Below are 14,800 nucleotides of genomic sequence, written 5' to 3' on the forward strand. Positions count from 1 at the left end.
AGAAATTCCTTGATTTAGATTCAATTTCCACCATAGAAAAAAATTCTCTCTGACTACTATCATCCTTATAATGTGTTTTTTGTGTACCTCCAAGAGCCTATGATTTTCAAAAAATTGATGATTTATGCATTTAATGACATACCAGTTCAATCAGAAAGAAGAGAAAGAATGTTCAGAACACAAAAATCATTTGGCATATCTGTCTTGCCTACAAAGTAAACTGATATTAATGTAGGGACACTAAAGACAGCATGACAAAGGGGGAAATTAGGTACTGATATTATTAAAGCAAATAATCTATGAAGTTGTATTACCTGTGTTCATTATATTTAAGGTGAAAGATATATCCGGTATTAATGTGGTGAAAAGAGGGTATGCGTGCATGGTGGTCAGAAGATTAGGTAGCAAGCTTCTAGGAAGAAACTGATGTGAAATCCCATCTTGTACAATGGGCAATAATGGAATCTTGAGGAACTGAAAGGTTGATGGTAAGATTAGAATTTGAAAAAGACAGAGGAACCCCAAGGTAATATGTTCAGCTTATGAGAAAGCCAAACCACAAAAGAAATGTTGGTTGTTTTTAAATGTATTTAGTTTGTCTAACTTCATATAAATAGGACATGGCTACAGTGACTTGCGTGGCAAGTTGGCTGACTGAAGTTTTATATCAAGATTACCTCACCTAGAAATTAACAAAATAAAGAAAATTAATAAATTATATAAAATGCATAAGCAGCCCTGTCCTGGTGGCTCAATTGGTAGGAGGGTAATCCTTTACATCAAAAAGTTGCAGGTTCAGTTCCCAGTCAGGGCACAAAGCTGGGATGCAGGTTTCATTCCTGGCCGGGGCACATGTGGGAATTGCTAATCTCAGTTTCTCTCACAGACTGATGTATATCTCTTTCTCTCTTTCCCAGTTCTATTCTCTCTAAAATTAATGAAAAAAAGAACCCTAAAAAAAAACCATAATCAGACTTCAAAGACTAGAGGAAGAAGAAGAGTCAGGAAATGTTAGGACATCAATGAGGGAAGACCAGTGTGATTGTTTATGTTACATGTCAGCTCAGTGAGGCCTCAGTTCCCAGATATGTGAACAAACATTACTCTACATGTTGCTGTGAATGTGTGTTTCACATGAGATTATAGGCCATGTAACATGTAAGTTCACAGACTTTGAGTAAAGGAGATTTCCCTCCAAATGTGGGTGGGTCTCATTCTATCAGTTGAAGAACTTAATAGGGAAACAATGATCTCCCAGAAAAACAACAAAAACAAAAAAGGCTGCCTTTACACTTGAAAAGCAATTCTCCTGAGGGTTTCCTACCTGTTCCTTCTGCTTCTGAAAACTCCTGACTAATACCATCCAGAAACCAAGTGTTTACAAGTACTGTGCACCTCCTAGAATCTTTTATTCTTCCCTCTGCCAGCTGGTAGGATGAGATAGCAAAGCACAGAAATCTGTTGAAATGTCTCTAAGGTCCTGGGCAAGCCCAAGCTGGAAAGCAGCACATCCTAATGAGGAGTGTGTTACAGAAGGAAGAGATGCGAGACCCCTCCACAGTTGGGGGCCTCTCTGCCACCCTAGCAATTCACACATGCATCCTGGTGAATGGCACACTGATAATTTTGTGCTGATTGTAGAAAATTCCTACAAAATTATACCAAAATTGATACACTTGAATAAATAAAAGGTCACTAGCTCTCAGGTAACAATCATACTATTCATTCACATTCTCTAGCTTACGTGAAAACTCTCTCCTCTGCTTCCAGGGAGAGTTTTCTACTGCATGACAGGGATGTGAGGATCGATATCCAGTGTGACAAGAAGAATGTTGTTCCAATAGATGAAGTCTGGTATTAGGAATCAGCTGTGAAACTAAAATTGTACTATTGTGAGTTGCTTAATTAATGTTCACTGAGATTTTCCTCATTACCACTGTGTTTTATTTCCTTCCTGCATTGGCAACTCCACCTGCCCCCAGAGTCCCATAGTACGTGCAATGGGAAGTTCATAAGGGGGTCTGGTCTACACAGTGGGTATAGGCAGAAAACACACCTTTCACCACGCCTTTCACTGCCCAGTGCTGGAGACTTTCTTTTAGAATTAATAAGATGTCTGGAAACAGGTTCATGACAGCATTAGAATCCATTCTAATAGTCAAGAAGTAGCCTTTTTGTAGCATGGAGGGACATCCCCAGGAAGTGGTGGGACTTCTGTCCAGAGCAGAAGTCTGACCTCCTCCTGGTGGCTGCCCTTTTGACATTTGGCCACCAGGGGGTGGTCTTCCCTGAGAAGAGTTTCACTTGCCCACCCACAATCTATATCTTGCTTTCAGTCTGCTTTTAGCTACAGGTTCTCTTACATCATAGTCCAGAGACATTAAGGAAAGCATCTCTAGCAGATGTTTCTGAAAAACCTAGAAATATCATGTAACTTGTGCTTTGTACTTGTGACATTCTGCTCTCTAGGGAAATCGTGATGCTGAAACCACGACTGAAAAAAAGCAGTTGTGTCATTGGGTGGAGAGGTAAAGAAAGTGAAGGAGGAGGCGGGGGTTTCTTCCTGGAGAGAAGGGAAACTTGTGCGATGTGGGGATGCATCTGGATGCTGAGAGGGAGGGACGGGATGTGCAGGTGACAGGACCCTTAAATATCGTGTGCTTCTGCCCCATATCTGGGTATTTACTCCCCTTCTCAGATATTAATACAAGCCAACATATCACTATGGAAAAAATAGACACTACATTAAAATGAGAAGGGCAATTTTTCAGCCTTCCCCAGCATTGTGACAGAATTCTGTTTGGTTTTTTTTTTTAACTGACTCCTTTGAAGGTGAGGTACTGAGGGTAATACACTAATCCTAAGACTTCATAGGAAGAGACACATAATTATACTCTTCCATATAGCTGTCAGGGGAAAAACAGGAAAATACCTATCTTGTTTGAAGTTCTCAGTCTTGGAAGATATATTGTATTCGGTGCCTTAAAATGAAGTATCTGACCCTACGTCTGCTCGTGCAGCTCATCTCTCTACTCCCTGTCATGTACCCTCAGCTTCCCTCTGCTCCTGTCCTGCTCAGGCAAAATTCACAATAAATCCCACCTTACTCAGGTCAAAGATCACCGTCGGTGCAGCATGGCCCGCATTTCAGAAACATCTGGCATTGCCCACATCCTCCATTTGAAGTTGACCTTCCCTATGTCATCACTATCTTCTGCTTTTCTGCTCCTCCTGCCTTCTTTCCTCTGCTGACCAGCCCCTGTCATCTTAGGGAATCGTGTTGGTCCTCAGTAGTCTAAGCTAGGTGCCACACTTCATCCACTCTGCACATACAGTCTCAACCTCCCACATAGTTCTAAGTGTCATCTCTATGGTTGTGACTGGCATGTGCATGCCTTTACTCAGTCTTATGTCTAAATGTGAAATCTCTACTTTTACCTGCTATGCTGGAATACTTGCTCTTTACATGACCAAAATGGATCAGCATGCATTTACCAGGAGAACTCCTAAAGATCCTTGGGTTGTCAGTTGACAATTTGCTAGTCCTGGAAGCTTCCCATGACCCATACCAGACGTACATGCTCCCGGCTGCCTCTGCTAATGTCATGTGCATTACCATTAATTCAACTGAATGCTCAGTCACCCATATCCCCACCCGCCTACAACAAGCTCCCTGGCAGCAGGAAACAGATGTGCTTTTTTGCCTTGCATCAGGCACACACCACAAAACCCACAAACACACCATACATATACAACACTGACATGGTGAAATTAAATTCTGTGATGCTATATTTCCCTTTAGATTCTGATTCATGCAATGATTGAAATTTAAACCATAACCGCCAGACAAATTTCTCCAGGGAATCATGAGTGAAACTGAATAGCTATAGCCTGTGGGAGTGTTTATGCATGTCCTTCACAGGCCTGGGAAGGGGCCTGCTTGGTTATTGCTCTTTCAGCCCTGTCTTCTCCGCCAGGGTGTGCCATGAGAGAAACTAGTGTCTTTGTTGTATTTATGGATATATTTATAAAAACAAGTAAATTACCTAGAAAAGAGATACTTCCAAATATTTTAAGAATCCATGAAATGAGTAAAACCATTAATGTTTCTTTTCAATTTCAATGAAGATGAAAAGTTTAAGGGGTCACCGCATGTCCTTTATAGGATGAGTAACATCTAGCACATAATACATAGATTGCACACCCCCCAAACAAACAAAAACAAAACTCAAAGTTGATTATAAAAACCTTCAAGGATAAATTTTTAAATACTAAAGTCATCATAGATGGCAAATTCTAATCACTACCATGGTGCCCAGGGTGTTGGGGACCCCTGGAGTGAGGTATAAAAACCTGAAAAGTGAAACATTATAGGTTTTGAATTATTACATTATTTTTGCATTAAATATTGAATGTAAAATTATGAAAGTATTCTAACCTTAAAACATCATTTAATTAAACAATTTAAAATACTTAACAAGTATTTATGAAATGAATATCAACATGACATTTAACATTTTAAAATTTTTAACATTCAGATAATTGAAACAGTGTGGATTAAGATTCAACTTTATTTAAACTGTATTTTATTTATTCCAAAGTTAAAATTTAATGTAATTTAGCATCCTTGGCTTTAATGGAAGGAAACACATTAATATTTTCAAGATGATTGGTGTTTAATTCAGAATATTGCGATGTTGAAAACTTTCTTGCAACTTCGTGACAATTTTGAATAATTTTTCTGTACCTCACATTACTGAAAAGTCCTCACAGGCTCCCAACTTGTGTAGACTGTTAAAAATGAAAATCAGGGTTGTTTAGGACCAAGGTTGTAATCAGCTTTAATAGTGTATTTCATCTTCCCACAGGTATCTTACAGACTGCTGGGAGCTGCTCTCAAGAGAAGATGCAACATACATGTTCTCAGGTTATAGAAGTGAGGATACAGCCATGCTTTGTCATAGAGACAGCACATTAGCAGGCAATAAATGAAGACTCAAAATAATGTTGAAGTTTTTAAATATCACAATAGAAGTTCAAACTCAAATGGAGCCCACTACACTGTGCCTTAATGTGAGTGGACAGAGATAAACACAGTTTAAGGTCAATATGCAAAAGTCAATTGCATGCCTCCTGCAGCAGAGGTGGATTTACTCTGTGAGTTTCCTCCAGTCAGCCTTAGATGGGTCACTGGGGAGCCAGGGATCAGCACCTGGTGCCCATGGATGGGCTGTGAGGGATCACCTGGTACCCTTGCTGGAAGCACTAGAGGTTTTTCAGGGTCAAGTACCAGAATGTGAACATGGCCTCCACCCTCATTTCCTGCTAATTCAAGTGCTGAAGAGGTCAATCCACACCCCAATACCCAGCCCTGCAAGAAACCCTTAGTTGCAACCCTAGAGAGAAGGGATTTCACTGGATTCTAACAGTGGACAACAGGATGCCCAGTTTAAGCTGCAGGTCAGAAATAGAGTTGTTTGGGGGAATAAGAACAACCAACTGGCCTGACAGGTGGTCTGCTGTGGAATTGTTACTGAACAGCAAGGTGGGTCCTGCTGCCTGCCACCACCCTCTAGGCAAAATTCTGGAGGCAAAGTTTTGGTGATAAAGGAAAGGAGTCTTTATTCAAAAGCTGCACAATTGTTAGAATAACAGCATTCCACATGAATTAGTCTCTTAAGCGTGTCAAATGAAACTAAACTCTTTAACACCTTAATTATCCTATCATTGCCCTGTTAGTTTTTAATGATGTGATTCCATAGGTTTAGTGTATAAAGTAAAACAACATAAGATACAAAAGCTACACAATCGTGGAAGAATGACAAGCTTCTGCCTCACAGCTTGTCACTTGTAGAACACCCAAAGAAGAACAACCCTGCCACCCTCTGCCAGGCCAGCTCAAGCCTAGTCTGTGCCCAGCGTTTCTTCTCCCATCCAAAATCCATCAAAAATACCATCCTTTGTGAAACACAGGCATTGCAGCACCATCAACCAGACATCCTCAAGGAAGAGAGCCTAGGGCCAGTCTCTCCCCTCTCTTTATTTTAAATCTTCTGGCCCAAAATTCTATTGGCTCCAGTGGCATTCAGCTCTCAGCCAGTCCCATCCTAGACTGTTTCCCATTGCCTCAGAAAATGCCCTCCTGTGACCCTTGCCTACTTCTCCCCAGGGATCTGCTCAGGTGTCTCTGTATCAGAATTCCTGAGGTCCTGAAGGAGAAAAGTCAGAGCCTATATGTGGCTGGGCCACATCTCGACTGGAAATGTTTAGGTGCCTTGTGTTCTGAAATTCACATGAAAACACAAGACTCCTAAATAACTTCCAAGAGTCAAACAATACATGGATTAAGAAAATTATTTCATCGTACAACACATTTTACTGAAGAAATTTTGGACTTTTCTTCAATTGCCTGAACACATATCGTAAGCAAACTGGCTGTTTAAAAAGTATTTGCCTACTTTTTAGTAGTGCTCCAAAGCCAGTCATTTCAACTCCCTTACACCAAAGGGAGTTGGTGTGTCCTACAAAGTAATAGACAGCAGCCCTTTGGCATTTGAGGTGGAATTCAGAATCCTTGGTCATTTCACTCTCTGCTATACTCTCGGAATCTCCTGGACTCTCTTTTGTCTTAAGTGCCCTGTCATTTCCGTCCTATATTTCCTTTAATGGGCTCTTAGAGACAAGCATGATCTCCACTCTGCCTAAGGGTTTTTGGTACATTTGCAATGCAGGCACACATCAGAGATAGTGCAGGTTGATTCCACACACCTCAATAAAGCAAGTATTTCACTAAAGTGAATTGTAATCTTTCTACTGGTAAATGTTCTGCCCTTCATTTTGTAAAATCCTCAATACCTGTATCCACAGTTCAGTGAGGTGTGCCTGTGGTAGTTCATCATTCCAAGTTTATAATTCAGTTCTATAAATAAGTAGTAATATAAACAAATTTGTCAAGAGGATTCAGTTATTTGTGATGATCTTAAATAGTGCCTATGCCATAGTTAGTATGCAGTAAAACTTAATATCATCATTTTTAATATCATGGTTATTACCCAGATTAAGAGAAGAATCTTTTGGGATCATCTGTTTTCTTTCTAATTCTCAGTTTCTTAAAGTAACCTTTTCATTGTGTTTAGGGGATTTATCAACCAAGCCAAGCTAGTGTCCACCATTCTGCCAGAGAGGGCTAGCATTCTGGCAACTGGCTTTCTGGTTGCCAGTCTCTTGTGAGCTGACTGGTGTGATTCCTCTCTTTATCTGCAGCGCTCATCACGTGAGGGTTAAAAGGAAGTTGAATCAGGTGGGTGTTCTTGCAAAGCTGAGGACAGTCCACTGAACCAGAAGAAGAGCACATAAGTTCTCCTTTGAGCGTCTTGCAAGAGCAGCCTCTTTCCTGCCTCTGTGTGACTCAATATTGGCCTTTACTTTCCCTGTGCCACAGCCCCTAGCACCCCCTTTGGTTGCATCAGGTTTGGCTAACTTATATTTTGCCATTTTGTCAACATAAAATTCACTTTCCTTCCTTCATTTTCATGATATTTAGACCTATATTTGTTTTCTTTTTGTCTACACATGACTGTCAAGTATTACTTTCTAGAAATAATGAGATGAGAAACTAGAAATCTGAAGTCTTAAAAATTGTGCAGAAAAATGATACAGTGCTTGTGGGTATTTTTTTCTTTTATTTGTATTATACTTATGATGGATCAGAACATCATGGGGGAGCAGCAGGCCAAACCTTGTCTCCTAAATCACCATTTTAAAAAGAAATTACAGAAATTTAAAATAAGACAAAAATCACAAGCAAGTAAGGGACAAGTAAAGGACAGAAGGCTTTTCTCTCTGACTTTGCAGCCTAAGCCTCACCACCCTGGTTTCTCAGAATGAGATAGAAATAGACCCCCAAAAAAGCAAAACCAAGAAAACCTCAAAAGAATCACATGGACTGAGTGAATAATTAGAGGACTAATTCTATATTATAAGTCTCTATTGGGAGAGTCATCATTGAGCTTAATATGTTCAGTAATGTAAGAGTTGAACAACGGAAGTTGTACTGGCAAAATAAAAATTATTGTCCTACTAAAAATAAAGTGATTCCAACTGGATAATTAATTTTATCATCTACTTTGATAAAACAAACTTTCGCTCTCAGCATTGAGGGCTGCTGACACTTTTGATACCAGGGACTTGTGTCAGGAAATGACAAGGTCACCGCTCATCATCAGGGTACTCAAACACTCCAAGGGCAAAGAAAGGCAAGGTTCCCAGAAAATAATTATTTTGTCAACAGAGCCACAAGCCCCTCCACAACAGGGAAATTCTAAAGACCTCAGGATGTGGTCAGCCTGCCCTGAAGGAGTGTGGTTCTAGGAGAGTTCGGGTTGAGGACATTGTCACTTCTGAGGAAAGGGGTTCTTAGACCTGATACCACCCATGTGAATGAGATGGTGCTGCAAAAATAATATTATCTTGATATTAGAATCTCCACACATACGTACAAATGAAAAGAACCAGGATTCCTGATCGGGTACTGACACAGCCTGAGGAACACCAATGGCCACTTACAAAACGTTTGAAAGAAGTGACAGTGTCTACGGAAGTCCTGACCTGTTGGCCGCAGTGAAGAAGCATAACAACATGGACCTGCTTGAATGGGTTCTAGAAGGCAGAGAAACATCCCAGTGACTCATTCACTAAAACTCATCAGCCTCTGCTGTGAATGAAAGAGCCAACAAAATCCAGTCCTTGGTTCCGAGGAACTTAATTGCAAGAGGTATTCTGGTAAATCCCTTGTAGGTGCTTGGTAATCATGAACAAAGTACCACTGTCACATGTAATTAGTAATCAGTTCAGAATGCATTCATGTGTCATAAGAAAATGAAGGAAGCCTGAGGGAATGTGTCCTTATTCTCAAATTAATGTGGAGAGTGAAAAATATTCTAATGAAACCTTCTAATAACCAAAATACCTTGGGATTTTTTATCATGTTGTCATGGACTGAAGTTTGGTTTGTACCAAATATTAACATGTTGAGACAATATCCCCCAATATGATACCTTAGGAGGTGGAGTCTTTGGGAGGTAAGTAGGATCAAATGAATTTAAAAAGGTGGAGCCCCAGTGATGGGATTAATGTCTTTATGACAGTCACTACTATCTTCCTCCCTACACTCTCCACCATTAGAGGACACAAAGAGAAGACACCTGTCAGCAACCCAGACGAGGGCTCTCAACAAAACTCAGTCATTCTGGCACCCTGAACTTTAGACTTCCAGTCTCCAGAATTATGACAAATTTGTTGTTTATGAGGCTCCTGTTCTACAGTACTTCTCTATAGCAGCCTGTACTGAGACATGTGGCATCATTCATTTAGCACCTATGACACACTAGTTGACAGTCAAGGTCAAATCATACGTGACAGAGAAAATGTCATGTATAATTATTCTCATTCCTTTTCTTTAAAAGAAGATCGAATATTTGTGCTCACAAGTAAAAAGCATTGATGCAGAATCAAAGAAAAAGGGAAGGGTAGCCCCATGTAAAAGGCATAGTGTATTAATAAACAAGTCAGAGATAGATCTCGGGTGAAGATGGAGGCATAGGTAAGCACACTTCACCTCCAAGCACAACTAGAGCAAAAATTACTACTAGACTACTAGACAAATATCAGCCAGATTTGCCATAAAATCGAGCTGTATGAAAGTCCAATAAGGAAGGATTTAAGGAAGCCACACTCATCGAGATGGATAGGAGGGCCAGAGACATGGAGAGGCAAGGAGAGGTGAAGAGGGGTGGAGAGGCACTGAGACATGGCGTGGTGTGGACAGGTGGTGGAATTGGTGGTCCCACCAGGGCTATTATGGAAGGCTCTTTCCCCCAGAAAATACAGGGTACTTTTCCACAATAGGCCACACTACTAAAACAGGAAGTCAAAGCAGCTCTACCTAGTACACACAAACAAACAGGGAGGCTGCCAAAATGAGGAGACAAAGAAATATGGCCCAAATGAGAGAACAGAATAAAACTCTAGGAAAAGAACTAAATGAAATGGAAATAAGCAACCTATCAGATGCAGAGTTCAAACCACTGAGTGTCAGGATGCTCAGGGAAATCACTGGATGCTACAACAGCATAAAAAAGACACAGGCAGAAATGAAGGTTGCACTAAGTGAAATAAAGAAAATTCTACAGAGATCCAACAATCAGTGGAGGGGATGAAGCCAAAAATCAAATCAATGGTTTGGAACATAAGGAAGAAAAAAGCATTCAATCACAAGAGTAAGAAGAAAAAACAATTCAAAAAAAGAGGATAAAATAATGAGCATCTGGGAAATCTCCACATGTACCAACATCTGAATAGTAGGGTTTCCAGAAGGGGAAGAGGATGAGCAAGAAACTGTTGGGAACCGCCCTGACTGGTATCAGAGGCTGAAACCCCCGCCAAGCTAAGGCTAAGGGAACGCCCTTGGAACTGTAAGCCAGCAAGGAGACAAAAGCTTATCTTCCTGGCAGGAATGCTGCTTCTGCTGCTGAACCCCCAAAAGCTTGGTCGGTTAGCCAAAGACGGGTAAGATTCCCCACGGGGGGAATGACCTAAGCCAGGCACGATCACTTTGGGAGGCCCCCCCAAAAGAAGGACTTGGGGGGCTGCAGCAAAAGGGGGTGATGGACCCTCGCTCCTCGGCTTTGACATAGCCTGAGTTCTCAGCGTCTGGGAGAAAATCTCCTTATCTCTTGGTTGCCTTAGTTCCCTTGCTCCACCTAAGCCTGAAACAATGACAGGGTGGTGCAGCTCGGTACTGAGAAGTGCGGATTTCCTGGGGTGATCAGGCCTAAGAAAGAATATGTAAATTACTGTGAAACCTTCTTTGTTTAGAATGCTCTCAGTTGAATGAGAAGGGTCTTAGGAGGAAGTTAGTTTGTTCCTCAGTCTTACAGCTCTTTGACCCCCCAACTCAATAGACCGGCACAGTTCTTTGTTTTCTATAGTTCCTTACTTCCCCCTAATATGTACTGTACTTTGCCTGAATTATTATGCAGAATGAGCCTCATAAAAGCAGGTATGGACGGTAAATCGGCGCGCTCCCCACTAGGGGGGGTGGCCATTTCGTCCCTACTTCCCCACAGAAACTAGTTTGTCTCTGTGCATGTTGTTATTTCTCGCATGTTTTGTCGAGCCATCCACAGCGTTCCGTGGTCACTGCTGGCCGGTGACCCACGCGCAACAGAAACGGAAAACTTATTTAAAAAAATAATCAAAGAGGCCCTGGCAGGTGTAGCTCAGTGGATTGAGCGCAGGCTGCGAACCAGGCATCCCAGGTTCGATTCCCAGTCAGGGCACATGCCTAGGTTGCAGGCCATGGGCCTCAGTAACCACACATTGATGTTTCTCTCTCTCTCTCTCTCTCTCTCTCTCTCTTTCTCTCTCGCCCTTCCTCCCTCCCTTCCCTTTCTAAAAAATAAATAAATAAAATCTTTAAAAAATTACATCAAACTGACATATTGGAAAAAAAAATAATCAAAGAAAATGTTCCAAGTTGGTGAAGCAAATAGACATACAAGTCCAGGAATACAAACAGTCCCAAGCAAGATGGATTCAAAGAGACCCATGTGAAGACACATCATAATTAAAATGCCAAATGTAAAAGACAAAGAGGGAATCTTAAAAGTAGCAAGAGAAAAGCAGAGAGTTACCCACAAACGAGTTCCCATAAGGCTCTAGGCTAATTTCTCAAAGGAAACTTTGCAGGCTAGGAGGGACTGACAAGAAGTATTCAGAGTGATGAAAAGCAAGGACCTAGAACCTAGATTACTCTATCCAGTAAACCTATCTGGTTTAGAATGGAAGGGCAGATACAAGTGCTTCTTACACAAGGTGAAGCTCAAGGAGTTCATCATCACCAAGCCTTTATTATAGGAAATGTTAAAGGGACTGCACAAGAAAAAAACAGTCAAAACTATCAGCATTAAAATAGCAACAAATTCACAAATATCAACAACTGAATCTGAAAAAATAAGTTAAGCACACAACCAAAGCAGGAAGAGAATCATAGTTATGGAGATTATTTGGAGGGTTTTTGGAGAGAGAGAGAGGTGGCCAGAGAGAGATAGAAAGAGAAACATCAATTTGTTGTTCCACTTACTTATGCATTCATTGGCTGCTTCTTGTATGTGCCTTGAGCAGGGGGCAAACCTGCAATGTTGGCTTATGGGGACAATACTGTCACCAAATGGACAAGAGGACCAGGGCCTCCTATCAACTTGTTAGTGAAGCCAAAGAGCTTAGCTGATTTCAGGGCCTAATTATTTATATTGCCTATCATCTTGAAATAGACCAGACAGGTGATATTTTTTAAAATTTAATCTACTCATGGAAAAATATTCTGAAAGCAGTAGGCCATTTTTGTCTGGATTCTTAGTTAACCTAAATCCACTTTAATGTAAAACTTGGTATGAAATAGCTATAACATGGGCAGATATGGAAACCAATGACTCACTGGTGAAACAAGACTCATAAATGTTTAAAAACAATGTTTATTTTATACTTGGTAACATGATCTCAAGATCTGTTTCTTAACAATGTATTTTTATACATGTTTAAAATTATCATAAATTTTCACGCATATGAAGACAATATAGGGTGTGTTAGATATGAAAGAAAAAGCCCTCTCAATTTGGTATTTGACTTTACTGAAGAGCTTATTTACCATACATGGTCTGGTAAGTACCTAACAAAATACACAAAGCCACAAGGCTGAGGGAGCCTGGTAGCCTAGGTAAAGATGGCAAAAATGTTGTCCAGATTGAAGACCAAATTTTGCTTTTAATACAAAGAAGAGTAAAAATTGGTCATGAGTATGTGCATGGGTGTGAGTATTTAACACCTAAATGCACTTCTGACTTTGGGACAATGATGCTTCTCACTTGACTGTTAAGTATCCCTTTGAACTGACACATGTCTACTTCCGTGACAAAATTCAAATGGCAAAATTAACAGTGTAGATTGATGACATCTTCTTAAACCACTTGGAGAGCTCATGAATGAAAACAAAAAAGGAAGTAAAAGTGTAAAGAAATGTTTAGAAAATGAAAATTACGGTGTCTCCCTATTTAATGGTTGTGCTTAGAGAGAAGGTCATAGGCTAATTAGGGTCCAAGGTTGTTCACCAGACGCCCAGCTCAGCCAGGACAACAGACAACTCCTGTGCCCATGGCCCTCCCACTGTCTCTGCTCACCGTCCTGGTGGTGTTCAGCTGTGGCCTCAGTGGAGCTCTGGACTGTGTCCTACCTCAGAACCACATCCTGCTCAGCAGGGACAACTTGATGCTTTTGAGGCAAATGCAGAGAATCTCCACTTTGTCCTGTCTGAAGGACACAAAAGACTTCAGGTTCCCTCGGGCAATGGTAAACAGCAGCCAGGTCCAGGAGGCCCAGGCCATCTCTGTCCTCCACGGGATGCTCCAGGACATCTCCGACCTCTTGCTCACAGAGCACGCCTCTGCTGCCTGGAACACCACCCTCCTGAACCAGCTGCGCATGGGACTCTATCAGCAACTGGAAGACCTGGAGCCCTGTTTGCTGCAGGAGATGGGAGAGGGAGGAACTGCCCTGGCATCCCAGGGACCTACACTGGCTGTGAGGAGGTACTTCTGGGGCATTTTTCTCTACTTGAAAGAGAAGCAGTACAGTGACTGTGCCTGGGAGGTTGTCCGAGTGGAAATCATGAGATCCTTGTCTTCAGTAATAACCTTGCAAGAAAGGTTAAGTAACATGGACTGAGACCTGTGGTCACCTTCATCCAGGTGTCATGGATGAATGTGCCTGATCTCCCCTGCACATAGGACTCAGGTCATGGGGAAAGGCTCTTCTTTCTGCTTCAGTCAAAGAATTTATTGATGTTAATTGAGCACATCTTTTGTCAGAGTTGTCTGCAAGAAATTGTTACATAATTCAGCTCCTGGGCCATCAGTCCCTAAGGGATGACTGCCCTTATGTTATTCATTTATTGCTTCTGTGTTTATTTATTATGTATTTATTCTTTTATCACAGTTAAATAATTTTTGCCCTTATGTCATATTAAAATTTACAAATCATGTTTATTTTTATGTTGTGATATTTGCATTTGCTTTAATAATTACATTCTTATAAAAAATTTTTCTTGTGTTTTTATTATAAAAATTAAAATCTTTATTTATTTTCTATATACATCTATCTCAGAATAGTTCCTGTGTCATAAAATACATATCAAAAGGTGGAAATCCATGGACTTGGGAAGAGTCCTAGAATATGTGGAGTACGATCAGTACTTTTGTCTGAGCTGTACCTGATTCATATTCAGTCCACAGGGGGCGGTGGGTAGAAATGCCTGAGAGGAGTCATCTAGAATGAAGTGGGAAAGATACACGGTGTTTACTGGCTGATCCTGGCACCTGGTACTCCTCCTCCCACCCTCTCCCTGGTCCTGCTTCACTGATTGCATTCACTCCCATATGCTGTCCCTTCACTCCCCCCACCTTACTGCCCACACCCACAGGTGCTGTGGTTCTCTTGCAGTCTCAGCTTCATGGTTTCATTAAGGGTAAAAAGCCACAGGGATAGAACAAAAGTTGAGTGGAAGCTCTGTGTTCTTCAAAACTGCTGTAGCCAGGTCTGTTTCTTTGAGTGTCCTGATGCATATTTTTGTGCCCCGAGTGAGGGCCATTGTTACAATGATGAAATACGTGCTGACATAAAAGGAATCATCTCAATTCAGTGTACTGTGTGGGTTGTGTGAATTTCTCAGACAGAAGAGAGAGATATC

General features: G+C 41.1%; 1 protein-coding gene across 1 annotated transcript; it reads left to right on the plus strand.

Moving 5' to 3' along the window:
* The first annotated feature begins 13,209 nt into the window (after positions 1 to 13,209).
* Positions 13,210 to 13,779, plus strand: LOC123820099 (interferon omega-2-like). The gene has a single exon (XM_045840813.1). It carries the CDS (start codon positions 13,210 to 13,212, stop codon positions 13,777 to 13,779), a length of 570 nt encoding a protein of 189 aa, XP_045696769.1.
* The last annotated feature ends 1,021 nt before the right edge of the window (positions 13,780 to 14,800 follow it).

This window comes from Phyllostomus hastatus, unplaced genomic scaffold (genome assembly GCF_019186645.2).
Source record: "Phyllostomus hastatus isolate PE091 unplaced genomic scaffold, TTU_PhHast_1.1 phas_contig_34, whole genome shotgun sequence".
Classification (NCBI taxonomy): Eukaryota; Metazoa; Chordata; class Mammalia; order Chiroptera; family Phyllostomidae; genus Phyllostomus; species Phyllostomus hastatus.